At 48.4% G+C, this 20911-nt stretch overlaps 1 protein-coding gene across 1 annotated transcript in view; it reads left to right on the forward strand.

Moving 5' to 3' along the window:
* The window catches only part of pcsk5a (proprotein convertase subtilisin/kexin type 5a), a 37321-nt gene that overhangs the window by 13044 nt on the left and 3366 nt on the right, over positions 1-20911 (forward strand). Inside the window, exons 16-34 of the mRNA XM_030355691.1 lie at positions 43-236; positions 586-670; positions 1314-1417; positions 1731-1875; positions 2816-2931; positions 3723-3825; positions 5663-5799; positions 6658-6858; positions 7449-7517; positions 8115-8157; positions 8375-8517; positions 9681-9881; positions 10712-10795; positions 11290-11494; positions 14293-14507; positions 14827-15069; positions 17323-17559; positions 18676-18853; positions 20640-20857. Of these exons, the coding sequence (XP_030211551.1) occupies positions 43-236; positions 586-670; positions 1314-1417; positions 1731-1875; positions 2816-2931; positions 3723-3825; positions 5663-5799; positions 6658-6858; positions 7449-7517; positions 8115-8157; positions 8375-8517; positions 9681-9881; positions 10712-10795; positions 11290-11494; positions 14293-14507; positions 14827-15069; positions 17323-17559; positions 18676-18853; positions 20640-20857 (2921 nt within the window). The remainder of the gene's footprint in view (positions 1-42; positions 237-585; positions 671-1313; positions 1418-1730; positions 1876-2815; positions 2932-3722; positions 3826-5662; positions 5800-6657; positions 6859-7448; positions 7518-8114; positions 8158-8374; positions 8518-9680; positions 9882-10711; positions 10796-11289; positions 11495-14292; positions 14508-14826; positions 15070-17322; positions 17560-18675; positions 18854-20639; positions 20858-20911) is intronic.

Consider the following 20911-nt stretch of genomic DNA (forward strand, 5'->3'; position numbering starts at 1 on the left):
GACCCAACCCACCCCCCCCCCCCCCAACCACCCCGCCCACAGATCTTGCGTCTCGGCGTGTCCGGCCGGCTCGTGGGGCGACCGGCGTCGCTGCAAGCGGTGCTTCCCGACCTGCGGGAGCTGCAGCGGCAGCCGCAGCGACCAGTGTGTCACGTGCCAGCCGGGCCACCACCTCAGCCATGAGACCCCCGGTCTGTGCGTCACCAGCTGTGAGGCGGGCGGTTACCTGTATCACGGTAGAGAAGGGCTTCCCTCGCACCTCCTAAAGTACCGCGTTAAAAAAACGTTCACTTTGAAAAACTTTACCATACCATTAAAGCACAGAAGCAATTCCTCACGCCGGCTTTTCCTGAAAGCCGCATATATATGTATATGGTTTTTTCGAGCGTAATGCTCTGTTCTTGTCGAGAGAAAAAAAGCGCTTAAATCAAGATAAGTGTCTCTAGCAATTGCGAAAGCAGCGCTGGATCCGGGGTCTGAAAATGAAAAGTCTTGTTTGTGTAACTGCGGTTGAGTCTGTTTTTGAGTGCGAGCGATTAATCATTCTGATGTGTATGCCTTGTGTATTGTCTGATTTCCCCAAAGATGCAAATACGTGCAAGAAGTGCAGCGAAAACTGCTTGAAGTGCACCTCTTCCAGCATCTGCACAGAATGCAAACCAGGCACAAGGTGAACCAAATTCTCTCATGATGGTTGAATTAACTGCTCGGTAAACACCGCCTTCCCCCCCCACCCCCCCCCCCCCCCCCCCCCCCTACCTTCAGACACAGAGAATACTGATTCCCTCTCTCGCTGCTTTTTATAATCATCATCTCTCTTCACGGGAGCCTTTAGAATAAATTGCAGCATTTTTTGCCTGCCTCCTTATCAAAGTAATAAGAAGGTTATATTTACTGTTTAGCAGGCACTTTTATGCGCTACATTTTTAAATAAATGCTTTAACGTGTCATTAAGGCGGAGGTATTGATTGCTGGGCATCTTACTCAAGGATTCCTCTGAGTAGGCTGTGGGCATAAGGGATGGAACCCATTACCATTCAGCTTGGAAATAAAATACCCCACTAACTACACCATCCGGTTTCTGTTCCAAAGCAAGAAATAATATAAATAACACGAGACACTTTATAATATTCTCAGAACATATGACCCCACCATGTAGCTCTCCATGTTGAACAGGATTTCCTCTGAGTCAGTTCTGAGCCGGCGGTTCTGCGCTGTGGGGCCAGCAGCTCGATGGCGATGAGTCATCCTCAGGGCGTCCCGTGATTGGCCCGCGGTGTGTCACCGTCTCTCTCCCTCCCCCTTCGCTCCAGTCTGCAGGGAAACCGGTGCCAGACGAGCTGCGGTCTGGGCTTCTACCTGGACACCGAGGACAACACCTGCGAGCCCTGCGACCGGGCGTGCGCCACCTGTGCAGGTAGGAGAGACCTCGGCGAGAAGGTCAAAGGTCACGGGGTCAATAGGTGCGTCCAATGTGAACCTTTGCCGCGCCGCGGTTGAGGCTGTGGTCCCCTCACAGCTCCAGAGACACACGACATACTTTGTGTGGCTTGCTCATAAAAGGTCATGCACATTGGCATCCGTGTATGTGTGTGTGTGTGTGTGTAGGGGGGGAGGAGGGGGGGATTCCTGGCACCTCCATCCCCCCAAAATAGCCTGCCCCCACACACATGCCCCCCCCCCCCCCCGTACGGCTAGTGTGTGAGTCCCGTGTGTTCTTTGGGGTACAGGTGGGGGGGTGGAGGCCTGTGACCAGTGTGCGGCGGGCTACCTGATGGAAGAGTGGAGGTGTGTGTCGTCCTGCAGCCCCGGCTTCTACCTGGTGGGGGCCGGGGGGCCCGAGGAGACCGCCTCCAGTCAGGGGACGTGTAGGAGGTGAGGAGATCACTGGGGTGTGTGTGTGTGTGTGTGTGTGTGTGTGTGTGTGTGTGTGTGTCTGTGTGTGTGTGTGTGCGTGCGTGCGGGTGTTCAGTGTGGGTATCTATGTAAATGGGTGTGTCTCTGTGTTAATGTTAATGTGTGTGTGTGTCTGTGTTGCAGCAGGGTTTTATATAGCCTTTGTGTGGGTATGTTTATGTATGTGTGAGTGTTTGGGACGGTGTTCGCCTGTGCATTTGTGGGTGTTCATGTGTACTTCTCTGTGTGTGTGTTTGTGTGTGTGTGTGTGTGTGTGTGTGTGTGTGTGTGTGTGTGTGTGTGTGTGTGTGTGTGTGTGTGTGTGTGTGTGTGTGTGTTTTGGTGTGTGTGTGATTCTGTGTTTGTGTGTTTATTTGTACCGCTGTGTGGGTGTTTGCTTGTGCTTATGTTTCTGTCTGTGTGTGTGCTTTTTTATATTTACCTCTCTGTGTGGGTGTTTGCGTATGTGTATGATTCTGTGTGTGTGTGTGTGTGTGTGTGTGTGTGTGTGTGTGTGTGTGTGTGTGTGTGTGTGTGTTTATTTGTACCTCTGTGTGTGGGAGTTTGCGTGTGTGTATGACTGTGTGTGTGTTTATTTGTACCCCCATGTGTGCATGTTTCCGTGTGTGTATGATTCTGTGTGTGTGTGTGTGTGTGTGTGTGTGTGTTTCTGTCTGTCTGTGTATGTGTGTGCGTTTATCTATATCTCGGCGTGTGGCTGTTGGCGTGTGTGTGTGTGTTTATTTAAACCTCGTTGGGTGGGTGTTTGCGTGTGTGTGTGTTCCTCTGCGTATGTGTGTGTGTTTATCTGTACCCCCATGCTCGGCTATTTGCTCGTGTGTGCCTGCGGGGCCTACCAGCCGCTCTCCCTCTCTGTAGTCCTCCCATCCATCCCCAGCTCTCTCTCTCCCCTCCCAAGGTGCGACCCCAGCTGCGGGACGTGTTCGGGGCCGGTTGGGGACCTCTGCACCAGCTGCTCCGGGGGCCACAGCCTTCACGAGGGCGCATGTGTGCTGAGCACCGTGTGCGGGGACGGTGAGCCTCTTTAATCTAAAGCCCAACACAGTAGCTGGGCGGGGTCGCCCCCAGCGCCACTACAAGGCTCATACAAGCCAAGCCTTCGATAATTGCTTTTCCCCCCCAGCCTTCGATGGAGAGAGGTGGTGGTGGAGGTGGTGGTGGTGGTGGAGGTGGTGGTGGTGGTGGTGGGGATGGGGTTGGTGGTGGTGGGACCGTAGGGGTGGGGTTGATCGTTTCCCTCGCGGAGGGATCGATAACACACGGCCATCGGAGTGAATAATGTTTGTAATGAGTTGCGCGGCTGAGGGGTGGACAAAAGTGAAAAAAATCCCCCCCACAAGAACAAGGAAGAAATCAATGTGTTTGGTGGTCCTTCCTCGATAACGGTAAGATGAGGTGTCGACGTCGGTCGTGCCTCAGCCAACCTCGTTCATATTTTAAAATCGTAAACATGGTTTTACGGTTGGAGAGTGAGGAAAGTGAGGAGAGGCGGGAGAGCAGGAGGGGGAACAGCATGTAGCATAGCATCGCAGCTCCAAACCATCCCTGTGGCGCCGATGGCTAAGTGGTTAGCGCACAATGTGCTTTCCCCTCCCAGCCGATCCCCTCTAAATGCGTTTTGTTTGATGTATTTCTTCTTTAATCTGCCTTAATCCATTTCCCTGTCATTGTCCCGATAGTAAAAAAAAAGAAAAAGCCTATAAAAGTACCAGTGAATATATATACCTGGGGATGTGCGGGTCATTGAATCATGGGTTCCATCAGCGTCTGATGTTGTTGTTGTTGTTGTTGTTGTTGTCTACCAGGCCTGTACCAGCAAGAGCAGGGGCCCTGCCAGCCCTGCGACCAGACCTGCGTGAAGTGCGCGGGCCCCGGGAGCCACCAGTGCATCAGCTGTGCTTCTTCACGGTCAGATCGGCTTGTCTTTGGAACAGGGAGGAACCAGACACTCACCAGACAGCCTCAGTCAGGGGCATCATTCACAGGGATTTGGGGGGCGGGAGGCAGAGAGAGGGCTTATATCTCTCGTCCTGTTTGTTGTAAAAAAAAACCTACGCCGGTGATGTGTTCTCATTACGAGTCAGTGTGTGGTTTTTGATATTAAATTAGTTTTGTTTTAGAAGGACATGATTTACTGTTTTTGAGTGTGTGGGGGGGGGGGGGGGGGGAGAGGGGGGGCGAGAGGGGGGGGGGGGGGGGGGGGGGGGGGGGGGGGGGGGGGCGAGAGGGGGGGGCGGCGGGCGGGGGGGGACATTCTCTGGGTTCATGAATCTTATTGGATGGTATCTGCTGAGTCAGTCTCAGCGACCAGCCCTGGCTTAACAGTCCCTTGTCACATTGTAACTTTTTTGAATACTTGAATACTATGTTTTCATAGATGTGTTTAATGTTTAAAATGTCTAGTAGTACTTTGACTATTGAGTAATTTAGCATGTGCTTTTATGCAAAGTGACACTGGATTCAGCTGCATGTCATTAATGAGCAGGTAGGGGTTAGATCATGGTATCTCAACGGGGGGCGGTACCGCCCCCTGGGGGGCGTTCGCACAACCTAGGGGGGCGCTGGGAACGTGATTCCATTTTTGGTTTTATAAAAAAAACAAAAAACTTTTTAAAATTCTTTTTTTTTTGGGGGTGAAAAAATAGGCTACCTGAAATAAATAGCCTATTTTCATTTATTGATTTCTAACCCATCTACCGTCTCAGCTACTTTTTACTGTCTATGCGCAGTGGAACAGTGATAATACAGCGCGGTTCGGTCCTGCACACGCCCGGACTCCCGTTACATCAGCTATCGTCATGATCTCTATAGTAACGCTGATAAACATAACCCACCTTCGCGGGTTAACAGTTCAATAACCAACACAATCAAACATGGCCGATAGCAAGAAAAAAATATTAAATTTTGTTTCATAGCCCGTTTTCCTCCTTCCTCTTGTTCAGATCCAGCTGCTCTGAGCGTAGTCTCCAAGACCGTTGCATTTCAAATACAAAATATATAGGCCTAATTAGGCCTCTGCGCGCGATCTGTTTTCGTGGAGTCCGGGTTGCCCGGGCCGCGGTGCCCGTGGTTCCCGGGCCATTCATTCATTCGTTCACGGGGCATGGCGGGAGTGGTCGCGGTGCCTAAGGTCACGGTGCCCGGGCCACAGGGTGCTGCGGCCGGGGCACGACGGGAGACGTGGCGGCCAGGAGTATCTAATATTCATTAATATTTTTATATTTTTTGCACAAAAACCGACTTAGAGGGCATTCATTGCTATTAGTGACCAACGCAAAATCAATGAAAAGATGCATTGACAGCTTTAAGCAATATAACATGAGTGTGAGTGGGCGTGGGGGGGGGGGCACCAGAGGATCAGGGTAAGGTCAGGGTGGCGTTTGCTCAAAAAAGGTTGAGAACCACTGGGTTAGACGGTATCTTGGGTTAGGGGTTATGCATTGCGGTTTTGAACACCGTCCCTTCCGGCTAGGATTCGAACACCCCATAACCCCATCTCACTATCCTTCCCACCTGTATAGCAAAATAACGTTTAGCTTTTTCCCACGATTTGAGAGCATGGACTGTATTCGGCTCGTAAAATGGGGTCAAAACATCATCTTTGAAGTGTTGAGTCAACAAAACAAGCGGTTTCATTTTTTATTCCTGAACTTCTCCTCGCATATCAGTGCTAGCCTCAGGAAGGGGGTTGAGGGGTTCACCTCCCTGGCTGAGAGCTGACGGGCCCCTCGTGGTGTCTCCACAGCTTCCTAGACGAGGGGGCCTGTGTGGAGGCGTGCCCCCCAGGGAGGTACGGCTCCGGGGGCCGCTGCCACCTGTGTGACCATACCTGCGCCACCTGTGTGGACGACGGGGGAGCCAGCTGCTCCAGCTGTGACATGGGTAACAGCCGCTCACACACCCTGTGGTGGGGGGGGGGGGGGGGGTGTCTGTGTCTCTGAGAGAGAGAGAGAGAGAGAGAGAGAGAGAGAGAGAGAGAGAGAGAGAGAGAGAGGAGAGAGAGAGAGAGAGACAGAGAGGAGAGAGAGAGAGAGAGAACAGAGAGAGAGAGAGAGAGAGAGAGAGAGAGAGAGAGACAGAGAGACAGAGAGACAGACAGACAGACAGACAGACAGACAGAGAGAGAGAGAGAAAGAGAGAGAGAAAGACACAGAGAGATCCATTGTGTGTGTGTTTGTGCTTGAGAGACACATTTTTTATGCATGAGTGAGAGTAGAGGAATGATGAGTGTGTGCGTGTTTGTGTGTGTGTGTGTGTGTGTGTGTGAGAGAGAGAAATTAAGTTTGATAAAGTATGTGTGTGTGCGTGTGTTTTTCTATGTCTGTAGAGGAGCTACACAATTATTAATAATAATAATAATAATATAATGATAATTACAACAATAGCAATAACATGTAATCATGGAGTCAGTTTCCCTCTACCATCTCATAACAACAATAACAACAATAACATGTAATCATTGAGTCAGAATCCCCTTACCGTCTCTCATAATAACGATAATAACTGTATGCAAACATGACGTCAACTCCCCATACCCATCTCTCACAACAACAATAACAACACTAACATGTAATCATTGAATCAGATTCCGGCTTCCATCTCTCATAACAACAATAACAACACTAACATGTAATCATTGAGTCAGATTCTCTCATAACAACACCCATAACAGTATACCACCATGCAGTCAGGTTCCCCATAACCCTCTCCTACACCCGGTAACCGCTGTGGTCCTCCCAGATAAGTTCCGGTTGGACCGCTACCTGTTCGAGCGCCAGTGTGTGCAGACCTGCCCCGAGGGCTTCCACCACAGCCGCAACCAGACCTGCGAGGCCTGCCCCGCCCACTGCCAGCTCTGCAGCGGGCCGGGCCGCTGCCTGGCCTGCAACGCCTCCTTCTACCTCTCGGAGGGCGTGTGTGTGAAGCAGGAGTGCGGGGAAGGTGAGCGAGAAAAAAAGGGACGGCCCCATTGGAATCCTCGCCTTTCGCCTTTCGGTGGTTTCGACGCGTTTATCTGAGGTGGCTTTAAGAGCAGCGGCTTGGGGGGGGGGGGGGTGCACCGGTGGCTCACCCGGTAGAGCGCGTACCGTTAAGGCTCAGTCCGGACCGCAGCGACGCGGGTTCGATGCCTGCCCGGGGTCCTTTGCTGCATGTCCTCCCCTTTCTCTCCCATCGCTTCCTGTCCATCTCAAGCCATCATAAAGGATAACAATGCAAAAATAAATCGTAAAAAATAAGGCTTTGATAGAGGTGTGTTGAGTAGCTGTCAGAATTCAAACCACCTAAGATCCTCATCATCGTGAATCATTAAAGTATTAACTATCATGTGCCACACGCGTCACTTATCCCACTTTCTTTCTTCCCCTTCCCCCTCTCTCCTTTGCTCTCTCTCTTTCTCTTTGCTCTCTCTGCCTCTCCCTCACTCTAACTCTAACTCTCACACCCTCTCTCTCTCTTTCTCTCTCTCTCTCTCTCTCTCTCTCTCTCTCTCTCTCTCTCTCTCACTCTCTCCCTCTCTCCCTCTCTCTCAGGGGAAGTGGAGGATCCAGATTATGATGACTGCATGGCGTGCGAGGAGGGCTGTAAAAAGTGTGTCCTGTGTAAGTATTCTTCATCCTCCTCATCGTCATCCTCCTACTCATCATCATCATCATCCTCATCATCCTCCTACTCATCATCATCATCATCATCATCAAATCACTAAACATGCTTTCTCCAAACCAGACCTGGCTAGGACAGGACTTCTCGCCCAATGCATTTGTTTCATAGACTTGTGTGTGTGTGTGTGTTTTACAAAAAAATGTGTGTGTGTGTGTGTGTATATTCGTCTTTGTGTGTGTGTGTTTGTGTGTGTGTGTATCAGTCTTTTGTCACGGTGCTAGGGAGTCACTTACAAGCGACATTCTTGTGTGTGGGCTCTCTTTGTGTGTATGTGTGTGTCTGTGTGTGTGTATGTGTGTGTGTCATTGTGAGCCGTTTAAAAAAAAAAAAAACAGACGGATAAGGGGATGTGTGTATTTGTTTATTTATATCCGCGCCTGCGTGTGTGTGTGTGTGTGTGTGTGTGTGTGTGCATGTGTGTGTGTGTGTGTGTGTGTGTGTGAGTGTGTGCATCCCCGGCCATGTTTACAAGGCGTCTCGTTGGCAGCCAGCTCTCCTGAAAGGCAGAGCTGAGTATGTTTGTCTGTTTCCCACAGATAACCCCAGGCACTGTCTGTCCTGCACCCAGGGCTTCTACAAGTAAGGCTCGTGCACCCCCTCGCTCTCTCCTTCTCCCCTCTGATCATGCTCTCTCGCCCTGGCCTCCCCACCCCTTCTGATACATACACACTAATAGCCAAACCGCTGTCAGGGATTAGCTTCAGAAGCAGCGGCGGCAGTACCGCGGTGCTGAAGTCCCTACCGACTCTGTGTTGCTGTTTGTGTTGTTGTTGTTGTCGTCGTGGTGCGTTATCAGCTTTCAGGATGGCTGCTACAAATACTGCCCGGCTAAGACGTACAGCGTGGAGGCCGATATGACCTGCGTGCCCTGCGATCCGAGTTGTGTGAGCTGCGATGCGCACCAGTGCTACTGGTGTGAGACGGACCTGTTCTTATCGGGTATGTGGTCGGGCCCCACCTCGGTACTGGTGTGAGACAAACAGTCTCTTATCTGGTATGCTGCTGGTTCCTTCACCTTTGTACCTTTGGTGTGAGACGGACCTGTTTATCTGGTGCTGCTACGTCGTTCGACCACAAGCAAGGAGTCACACACACATGAAGTGTGTGTGTGTGTGTGTGTACGTGTGTCTGTCTTCCTGAACGTGTTCATCCAGACAGACCAACACACACACACACACATACACACCCACATACACACAAACACCCGCATACACACACACAACAACATACATACACATAAACAACACACACATAGATTACCAAGCCAGCAAAAGTCATATGAAGTATGTGTTTGAGAATGTGTGTCTGTCTGTCTTCCTGAGTGTGTTTATCTACAGTACCTGTGTGTGTATAATGTGTATGTGTGTGTGTGTGTGTGTGTGTGTGTGTGTGCGTGTGTGTTTGTGTGTGTGCTTCTAGGTATGTGTGTGTGTGTGTGTGTGTGTGTGTGTGTGTGCGTGTAGGTATGTGTGTGTATGTGTGTGTGTAGGTATGTGTGTGTTTGGGTTTTCGAGACAGGCTGTGTGTGCGATGCACCTCGCTTCCGCATGCTTATTATCTCCATCATTCTACGGCTGTTAATCAGTAGAAGCCCCGGCGGCCCCTTCCTGCTCTGTCTGTTTAAATCAACTTTATACTGCGCTTTCTCTAACCAGTGGCCACACACAGCGCTTTACAATTATTGCCTGACATTCAACCATTCATGCACACGTTTTCACACACCAACGGCGTAGCCCACAGTGCTCAGGGAAACCTCCTCAACACTCGGATCGTACTAGCAACCTTCCGCTTGCTAGTCGACCTGTTCTACCTCCCGAGCCACTGGCGAAACCTGTGCGTCGCCACATTGCTTTCTCCCATAAAGAGAATAGTTCACGTTCAAAACTACACAGAGTAGAGTACAATCAAAACAAAAAAACAAAATAGAAAAAAGTTAAGCCAAACTGAAAACTAAATTGGTTATTGGTTTGCCAGTCAAGTCTAGAAATAAAAGGTAGTAACGAATAAAAACAGAGTTTTTGTTCTAGAGGAACAAACAGAGTGAGGAGTGAAGGCCTCACCCTCGTCTCTGCCCTCGCCCTCTCCCCCCCCCCCCCCCCCAGAGGGAGTGTGCGTTGCGGCGTGCCTGGACGGCGCCTATGCGGACGACGACACCCACGTGTGTGAGGAGTGTCACCCGGGCTGCCTGACCTGCGCCGGGCCCGAGGAAGAAGACTGCCTCTCGTGTGCGGCGGGGAAGCGGCTGGCTGGAGGAAGATGCGCTGCCGACCAGGTGCTCTGTCCTGGTAGGACCTTTCAAGGCGGTGAGTCTTCAGGGGGTGGCGGTCACGACTCACGGTCGTGTCGGCCATATTGGATCGTCACGGTGATCGGTTGCCATTTTTACGTTTTTCTAACGTTTCGCCTACTCAGGTTTTTTGGATACATAGAAGAGTATAAGCAAAAGTAAATATAGGTGTTATTATATACAGAGATAGACAGAGAGTATAACATACAGAGAAGTTACAATATTTACACGTTATCATATTAAGATAGAGATTATGGTTGATAAATAAACGTTATGATATATCTATAGAGAGATATTTTAGTGTTTTCTATAGATGTTATACTTAGTTGGATGGGAAAGTACCGCACCTTTCGCCATCGGTCAGTACACTCTGCGGAGACGAGTCATTAATGAGTCCTCAACAGATAATATGCTAATTAAGGGAAAGGGCCACTGCATTCACACCGTATCAATAACGGGAGGAGAACTGAGGCAGGCTCACCAAAGATCGTCTGAACCTACGTTTTTCTTTCGTAGGATTGAAGACACAGCACAAAAAAAGTTGATGAAGTCTGACTTTGCACTTTGTCGAAAAGCACTCTACAATCAACTCTAAAAAAAACACCAATTAGTATCGTTGAGCATTCAGGGTCATTAACTCTGTTATCTCTAGAAATAATATAAAATTAATTAATATTAATAATGTAACCAGTTAGACTCCCTAACTGACTGGTTCAATCCCCATGTGTACCTTTGGCATATTTGAGAAATGTTTCTGAAAGTAGCAGTGACTCACTTTTAAGCAGAGCTTCATTAATAGAGAGTCAATGTCTTTCTTAGCCGGTTGTGCTGTACCTCTATGTCCAGATGATGGAGTTTGTAAGGAATGCCATCCTGTCTGTGAGACCTGTTCTGGGAGGGAGAGAAACCAGTGTACAACATGTGGCAAAGGTCTGTCTACCAAAAAAATCCTCTACCCAGAAACACTGCAACTCTAACATAAAGTCAGACTGATGTCAAACTCACACAGTCAGACATACTGCAACTCTAACATAAAGTCAGACTGATGTCAAACTCACACAGCCAGATATACTGCAACTCTAACATAAAGTCAGACTGATATCAAACTCACATACCGAGACACACTCGGAAGGTAATATAATGTCAGACTGATGTCAAACTCACACACCCAGACAACTTCTCGATGTGTTTGTGTACGTTTGTGTGAATGTGTCGATAAGTCGGTGTGTGAGCGTATGCCATGCATACCAACCCCTTCAACCTTTCACTGTAACGATTAGCACAGTCACATCTACACAGACACTCGCTGTGTAGATGTTTTTACGTACGCGTGCGTATGTGTATGTGTTGACGATGCATGTGTGCCATCCCCTTACCCTTACACTGTAACGTCCATCCCAGTCACCTCTCTCCTCTTCCACCAGGCCGCTACCTGACCCAGCAGCGGACGTGTGTGTCCCGGTGTCCCCCGGCCAGCTTTGAGGACGTGGCGCGGGGTGTGTGCCAGGCGTGCGCCCCCGGCTGCGTGCAGTGTGAGGACGCCCAGCGCTGCCTCCACTGCCAGCCCCCCCTCCAGGCAGCAGCAACCTGGCTGCTGCAGGACGGGACCTGCGTCCACCAGTGTGACAGGTCAGAGGTCTCTCTTCAGCGGTCTCTCTTCAGCGGTCTCTCTTCAGCGGTCTCTCTTCAGCGCTCTGTCTTCAGAGGGTCAGGGTTAGGGTCAGCGGTCTCTCTTCAGCGGTCTCTCTTCAGCACTCTCTCTTCAGCGCTCTCTCTTCAGCGGTCTCTCTTCAGCGGTCTCTCTTCAGCGCTCTCTCTTCAGCGGTCTCTCTTCAGCACTCTCTCTTCAGCGCTCTGTCTTCAGAGAGTCAGGGTTAGGGTCAGCGGTCTCTCTTCAGCAGTCTCTCTTCAGCGCTCTCTTCAGCGCTCTCTTCAGCGGTCTCTTCAGCGGTCTCTCTTCAGCGGTCTCTCTTCAGCGGTCTCTCTTCAGCGCTCTGTCTTCAGAGGGTCAGGGTTAGGGTCAGCGGTCTCTCTTCAGCGGTCTCTCTTCAGCACTCTATCTATAGAGGGTCAGGGTTAGGGTCAGCGGTCTCTCTTCAGCACTCTATCTATAGAGGGTTAGGGTCAGCGGTCTCTCTTCAGCGGTCTCTCTTCAGCACTCTATCTATAGAGGGTCAGGGTTAGGGTCAGCGGTCTCTCTTCAGCACTCTATCTATAGAGGGTTAGGGTCAGCGGTCTCTCTTCAGCGGTCTCTCTTCTGCACTCTATCTATAGAGGGTCAGGGTTAGGGTCAGCGGTCTCTCTTCAGCACTCTATCTATAGAGGGTTAGGGTCAGCGGTCTCTCTTCAGTGGTTTCTCTTCAGAGAGTTGGGGTCAGTGGTATGACTCTCTCCAGAGGGTCAGGGTTAGGGTCAACGAGTTTGGAATCATTCTATAGGGTCAGGGTTAGGGTCAGCGGTATAGTATCTCTCTATAGTGTCAGGGTTAGGGTCGTAGTATGGAAACTCTCAAGAGGGTCAGTGGTATAGAATCTCAATAGAGGGTTAGGATTAGGGTCAGTGGTATAGAATCTCAATAGAGGGTTAGGGTTAAGGGTCAGTGGTATAGAATCTCAATAGAGGGTTAGGATTAGGGTCAGTGGTATAGAATCTCAATAGAGGGTTAGGGTTAAGGGTCAGTGGTATAGAATCTCAATAGAGGGTTAAGATTAGGGTCAGTGGTATAGAATCTCAATAGAGGGTTAGGGTTAAGGGTCAGTGGTATAGAATCTCAATAGAGGGTTAGGATTAGGGTCAGTGGTATAGAATCTCAATAGAGGGTTAGGGTTAAGGGTCAGTGGTATAGAATCTCTCTTCAGGGGGTCAGGGTTAAGGTCATCAGTATGAATCTCTTCGAGGTTTGAAAGCGATCATTGGATCACGATGCAAAGTGAGATGTTTTAACTCTATAATAACAACATACATGAGAACAATATTTAGAATATCCTAAAATACAAAGTACCTGTAATACTTCACTTACTGTAATACGCATTTAGTCTTACAATACAAAAAATGCATACGTTTCACATTAGAGTAAAGGAGATGACTTTGGGGTTGCTCAAAAGTGTAATGAAGATTTATCGTGCAGTCAAAGTCCACACATATTTAAGGAGGCCTTTGTGTAAAACACTGAGTTGAAAGTTGGAAAGTGGGTCATTTGTCCACCAGGCCAGGTTACTTTGTCAGGATCACAACTAGCACACACAAACACACACACACACACACACACACACACACACACACACACACACACACACACACACACACACACACACACATACACACACACACACACACACACACACATACACCACACATACACACATACACACACACACACACACCTACACACACACTCTCTCGCTCTCTCACTCTCAGTCACACACAACAACACACACACACAGTTTGACAGTTGAGTCAGACAAACGAGCTGAGAGGGGAGAAAAGGGGGACAATGGAGGACGAGGCAAAACTTAAAATCGGTGTTACTTTACCCTGTCGTCAAAAGTTTACTTTCCCTCCGCTTCGTTTCCTCGGGTCTCATTATCGTGCGGTGGCATCACTTCAGATGGAACTGTCAGATGGTATTTGTCGAATTGTCCTTGCGAAAGCCTCTCTCTCTCTCTCTTGGCTGAATCTCGTTTCTTTTGGCCACGATGAATACTCAGAGAGGTAATTACCATATTTGCAACAGCTGGTGCAAAAAAACCATCACCCGTGGATCATCTCGCTTCGTGAGGGCGGCCGGCGTCCTTGCGACCCAAAAAACTTTCGAGGCTCGTTGATTGAGTCGTGGAAAAGCGTCCAAATGAATTATAGATTACTCTCGGAATCTTGTTTACTCTCCGAATACGACCCCTTCTGCCCGGAGCTGCGATCCCTAAACTAGTGTTTGTGTTTGGCCTGTAGCCACATGTGTATATGTTTGATATTGGCGCAATGGTGACACACTATCGATACTGTGTTGTCTGTGTCTGCACACGCAAAATATCGACTTTCAGTAAAAAATAATCTAATCGTTCTTTAAATGTGACATATTATTCCACCAGGTGTGAGTGTGATTAGCCGTTACAAGCTGTTTTGAAAATCTGCCTCTTCTGACATCACAAGTGGGCGTGTCCACCTAGATGTGTGACGGATAGATGAGCAACGTTTGCTACAGTCCACTGGGTAGCCTGGTGGACTGATCTATCCAGCACAGATCTAGGTGGACACGCCCACTGGTGATGTCAGAAGAGGCCGATTTTCAAAACGGCTTTTAACGGCTAATCGCACTCACACCTGGTGGAATAAAATATGTCACCTTTAAATCATGGCATCAAAAAAGGAAGCTCGGGGAGGGAAGTGCTTCCTGTTTGGCCCATCTAACCCCCGCCCCCTCTCCACAGGGGGTACGCCGTGGGCCAGGTGTGTCACAGCTGCGCCGAGGGCTGTGCGTCCTGCGGGCAGAACAGCACCCACTGTCTGAGCTGCCAGCCCCCCCTCCTGCTGCTCCAGACGCGCTGCGTGTCCACCTGCCCCCCCGACCACCTCGCCCAGGGGGGGAGCTGCCTACGCTGCCCCCCCGCCTGCCAGCGATGCACCCCGCCCGGACAGTGCACCGGTACGGACAGGGTTTATTGGAACTGTGCTTTTAAATCTGGGATTATATGGTTATTATTTTTAATGTCTTTTTTTTTTTTATATATATATATATATATATTTATTGGTATCGTTAACTGATAACAAATACGAGCGAAAACATGATATGAAAGGATATTTCTTTTTTTTTCTTTTTACATTTTGTTGAGACCTGGAGACAAATTAACTGATTATATTCGAATAATGGAAGTATATAACCAAAAGTAGTTAAATACTCATTTGCCCTTTTTTCGAAAATTGATTTTTGACCTTCCCAACCCCCTGCGCTTTTATTTTGGCAGAATGTGAGGAGTACCACTTCCTCCACGAAGGCCACTGTGTGCTCGACTGTCCCGAGCGTTTCTACGACGACGCGGATCAGAGGGTCTGCGGGGGCTGCCACCCCACCTGCCTGCTGTGTGACGGACCCGGCAGCAACGACTGTGACACCTGCTCCGACCCCGACGCCTCCCTCCACAACGGGGCGTGTCGGCCCAGATGCCCCGCCCACTTCTACCGGGACGCCCTCACTGGAGAGTGCAAAGGTGACAAACGTTCAACAACCATTGGGATCAGACAGGGATTATGTGCTCCCTCATATTGGCAGCGAGACACTAGCAACAATTAGAATCATATTGTTCTGAGCCCCACAAGCAGCTTCCGATATATAACATGGCTGTATCAAATCTATGTTAAATAGGAAACCACTAGTCTATTTTGGACCGCATCCATCAAAAACAATTTGCGTCTGTCCTGACATGACTTTGGGGGTTATGTGTATTTAAGGCTTCAGCTATTTAATGTGATTTGAAGCAGCGTTCAACTATTAATATGGTTATACAGCCAAGTTCAGCCGAGTATACTGCTCCCATTACCATTAAACGTAATCTATAAGCACAGGTTCTATTTTCTTTCATTATCATTACCTAAATCATAATCGGACCTTTATTTGGGACAGGCTTCCATTATTTTAGACACAGTGAGAAAATTGCATCGATCACTATTCTGAAAATCCTAGAAGACCTACCAACAATAGCATCTGTTTTTTTTACTTTAACTCTTACACTTTACTTTATTTGACACATAAAAAGGATGTGTATTTTTATATATATGTGTGTGTCTATGTGTATATACTGTATATGTATGTATATATATGTATATAAGTGGATATATATACAGTATATATATATGTGGGGCAGAGGAGCAGTACCGTTACCTTGTTGTCGGATGGCAACTAGCAATTACAGGAGCAGATCACGTGACCTTAATACGATTGTGCACAAGACTGATGGTACACAAGACTAATTGTGGAAAAGACGCGCCCTCATTATGTTCAATCACTGAGAAAATGAATGCTTGTCCTGCATTTATCGTTATTCCTCTTTAAACCGCCCCGACTCTCAGCCAAGGTACGCTACATTTAACCATTAACGTATAGGCTGTTTCATTGATCTCACTTATAGGAGTAACCAGCCTGCATCTCACTGGAGAGGGGGCTCCACTCTCCCCTTCTGCAGGTTTTATCTTTTAGGTTCACGCTTATAAGAGTACGTAATCCTACACTTGTCATTATTCACAGATCCAAATGGTTGTTAGAACTATTGAAGCATCAAAGATAATGATGTAACATCGTAGGATGAGGCGTCTCTCCTCTCTCCCCATCTGCTCGATGAGAAACAAAGTGGCTTTGATGGCAGATGAGCGAGATTGATTTCCAAAACAATTATGTCTCTAAATGGCACAACCCAAGCGTTGAGCAGCCGAGCGATTGCAGCCATAGTAACAACGTGTCGACATAGTTCAGTGTGAAGCATAACAAGGCTTTCTTGAAACCCAGACTGTGATACAGTGCTGTTCGGACACCCTGTAACTGGACATCCGGGCTGAGCTTGTGAGGGAATACTCGATACTTTATATACAATCCCGTTTCAAACCGGTTATTTATGATATAAAGACCCGGGTCTTGTTTCAGTCTTTTGTTTTTCGTTATTAAGCCATCATTGCGACATTCGATTAGTGTATTACTGTAGTACAGCCCAAGTGTACTTTATATATATATATATATATATATATATACATATATATATATATATATATATATATATATATATATATATATATATATATATATATTTATATAGTTCGGTATATATATAGTTCGGTATATATATATATATATCCTACGTGTCTTAGGCATCCTAACTGAGCAAGCGGCTCTTACCCCCTTCTTGCTGAGCCACTCTGCATAATAATAATTAAAAAAAAAATACATTTTAATTTAACGTGCATTTCAAGGTACCCAAGGACGCTGTACAAATGCAGTGCATATTCTCAATAAAAGTACATACATAGTCAATAGCAGTCACACACATGATCAGATAACACTGACAGTACGGACATAGTCCACTCAGACAGCGCCTGCTGAAGGCCTCCAGGCTAACTGAAAGGCCTCCAGGCTAACTGAAAGAGCTCCAGGCTAACTGAAAGAGCTCCAGGCTAACTGAAAGGCCTCCAGGCTAACTGAAAGGCCTCCAGGCTAACTGAAAGAGCTCCAGGCTAACTGAAAGGCCTCCAGGCTAACTGAAAGGCCTCCAGGCTAACTGAAAGGCCTCCGGGCTAACTGAAAGAGCTCCAGGCTAACTGAAAGGCCTCCGGGCTAACTGGAAGGCCCCCAGGCTAACTGAAAGGCCTCCAGGCTAACTGGAAGGCCCCCAGGCTAACTGAAAGAGCTCCAGGCTTACTGAAAGGCCTCCAGGCTAACTGGAAGGCCTCCAGGCTAACCTCGTCCTCCTCCCCAGAGTGCGACCCCTCCTGCCTGACCTGCCTGGGCCCTCGCCCCGACTCCTGTGTCAGCTGCCAGTCGCACCAGAGGCCCGACGACAGGGGCCGCTGCCTGCCGCCGGCCCCCCACTGCCCGCCCCACCGCTACCTGGACCAGGACGGGGAGTGTATCCTCTGTCACCCGTACTGCCACCAGTGCTCCGGCCCCGGGACCACCCACTGCTCTGCCTGCCACCCCAGGCACATGCTCCTCAGTGAGTGGGATCATGCGACGCGTCCACAGGGTCCTAATATCGCTAGCCTCATAGCATTATTGCCATATTTGCCGAATATATATATGTATAAAATATGCATGTAAAAAATATAGAAAAGTCATATTTGAAGGTTCAACTTGTACTAAGCCTAAAAAGTCAAATAGATGACTTAGGTTGATAGTGATTATGGAATGTAAAAAACACTCTAATTGGCTTAGGATACAGCCAATGAGGCGCAGTGAATCAGCAGCATGAGGCGAGTAGTTAGGTAAGATATCCCAATTTGGCCAAAAGATTACTTAGGCAATTATGCGAGGAGGCTAACGATGCAGAATATAAAGGTTAAATTACCTCAGAGGGTTGAGCTGGCCATTAAAGGTATAGGGAGTTGAGTTGTTTGACTCCCAGCACAAAGGATCTTGGTTCGAACCCCGATGTCTAGCCTATCTCTAGGCATCCTTGAGCGTCAGCCCTACTTGTTTGTTAACGGAATCTGAAAAAGACCCAAATCAATCAATGCTGAGGTGAGACACTTAAGATAAAAGTATCCACTAAATGGTAATGGTGTGTTGTGCCGTGGAGCCACGACTTTAAAACAATTAGACTGAGCTTCTCTGATCTAATCAGTGCTAGCGTTCAATTCATTTAGGACTTGTTAAAATGGCCTAAAATACTCAAGTAAGCACTGCCTAAAGCCCTATCAAGTTCAAGACAGTGCTCTCACACGTTTCTTCAGCACGTTTTATAGACGTTACAAGACTTTCCCACACTGAATAAAACCATTACTGTCTGCACAGGCAAAATGTTCCAGGATGCAGCTGTGACGAATAATCCTGTGTGTGTGTGTGTGCGTGTGCGTGTGCGTGTGCGTGTGCGTGTGTCTCCTTCTGTGTGGGTATGCGTGTGTGTCCATGCGTCCGCGTTTGGGTCCTTGTGTGTGCGTATATGTGTTTGTCTGTGAGTGTGTGTGTGTGTTTCTGTGTATGTCTGTGTGTGTCCTTGTGTGTGTGTGTGTGTGTGTGTGCATGTGTGTTTCTCTCCGCATGTCTGAGCGCGTGTGCGTCTCGCCGTCTCCCCATCTTTGTGTGTCCGTGTGTGTGTGTGTGTGCATTGCAGACGGCTCCTGCGTGGACTCGTGCCCTACCGGCTACTACCAGGACGACAGGGAGCACCGATGTGATCCGTGCCACCCCTTCTGTTTGTCCTGCACGGGCAAACACAGCCATGAGTGTGTCCGCTGCAAAGCCCACCTCCTAAGGCAGGGCCAGGACTGTGTAGAGAGCTGCCCGGCCAGGTAAGGGGCCAGGTGGTGTCTCGTTTCACCGGTCGTTCCTTACGTGAAGCTGCTCCTTTTTTTTCCGGGTCAGTTCAGAAACACAGCAGTTCCTCACAGTCACAGGCAGGCTGTCACGTGTCGCAGGCAACGGGTCAGTACAAGGACTTTGTGTTTGGTTTTTGTTTGGTGCGAGGAAGGAAGGAAACGCATAACACACTCCGAAATGTCACATTGGACAATAGGGAATAGTAAAAACGGCGGTGTAAAATGGATCTACGTCGGTACATTTCTCCTTGTTGTTTTTTTTAGGTTGCCGCGTCGCATTTTGCACACCGAAGTTTATTGTGTGGAAACAGGTCCATTTGGATTGAGTTTAATTACCCCCCCCCCCCCTCCCCGCAAAATGCTAATGAGACGGGATTTTATTTATACTGTGGCAGTTGCGAGCGTTAAATTAACGGCGCATTAAATTGATGTGCGGTTAAATACCCCAGAGAGAACAAATAGGGAACATTAGGAATACAAATTGAGACAAGGGCTGTTTTAATCTCACTCATTATCCTTTTACCTTCACTTACCCTCCGAGAAAGAACACACAAAATAGGCATATCTGCGGACGGGGGGCGGGGGGGGGGGGGAAGTTCCCCAGAGTTTAGTGTTCGCCCCGGCCCTGGGAACCACCCGAGCACATGACGGTTGACTCGTGGATTTCCAGCGCCACGTGGTTTTAAAGGGGACACATTAAACCACCAGGTGTGAGTGTGATTAGCCGTTACACGCCGTTTTGAAAATCTGCCTCCTGTGACATCACAAGTGAGGGTGTAGCGGCTAATCACACTCACACCTGGTGGTATACTATGTCACCTTTAAATGTTCTTTAAAGTCACGCTAGGTAGCGCTGCTGCGTGTGTGTTTTTTTGGGCGGGAAAACGGGAGTTTGTGTTCCAGCACTGCTGTTCCCTCCTCTATCAGAAGTCAGCCGAGCGGTGAATTCCCCCTTTCGCCGGCACAGTAACTTACTTTGTTCACTGTGAAGCACTCTGTGGTTTGGGGGCTTCTCTCATGCACATATTCATTTTGTTGTATGAATATATATTAATAATACATTTTGTGCTTCAAAGACCCCATGTGGATTAAAGACCAGTGTGAGTGTCCATGGAATCTCTCGAACAATGTCTGCGTGTTATATCAACGGCTACAAAATACGATATAGGCTGTCTGTAGTAAGATCAAATACAGAGTATTGGTGTCTGTAGTTATATCAAATACAGAGTACAGTATATGAGCCATGTCATGACCTACATCAAATAGAGTATATGAGCTTTTTCTGTAGTTAGATATACAGAGTATATAGGCTATGTCTTTAGTTCGATCAAATTGAGTAGGGTATGTCTGTAGTTCAAATACAGAGAATGTGTAGAATTAGGTGGATTATTCATCTTCTACGTTTTTTGAAGAAGCCCCACACCATAATGACCAGCTTAAGTAATTATTTGTAAAATAGGAATTATATGATATATGTAATGTAGTCATTATATGGAACCTTTAGAGTTGCATCAACTAATTGTTTTCATTTAGTGGATATTTAAGCAGAGAGAATGAGCAAATGATACACATATATTTCCAAATGACATTATATATGTTTCCCTGATAATTGAATTATTTCTGTTCCATTATTCATAGTTCATTAATTATATACTCATAAATGATTCATGGTGCGCTGCGCGGAAACAGAACACAAATGAACAGCGACAACCACAATAAAAAAACCTCTGTCGCTCTCCCCATCTCTACCCGTTCCCAGTCACTATAGCGACGCTGCGTCCCAGGCGTGCCATAGGTGTGACGCGGCCTGCGGCGAGTGTCAGGGCGGAGGGGACAGGGAGTGCCTGAGCTGCGCCCCCGGTCTCCTCTACCTGCGGAGCCAGCGCCGCTGCCTGCACACCTGCCCGCCGGACCACCACCGCGACCCCACCCACCACCTCTGCGAGCCCTGCCACGGCAGCTGCAAGACCTGCATAGGTGAGACGGGTGGCTGCCCTCCACACACGAAGACCGGGGAGAACTCGAAAAGTC

Source organism: Gadus morhua, chromosome 4 (genome assembly GCF_902167405.1).
Source record: "Gadus morhua chromosome 4, gadMor3.0, whole genome shotgun sequence".
NCBI lineage: Eukaryota > Metazoa > Chordata > Actinopteri > Gadiformes > Gadidae > Gadus > Gadus morhua.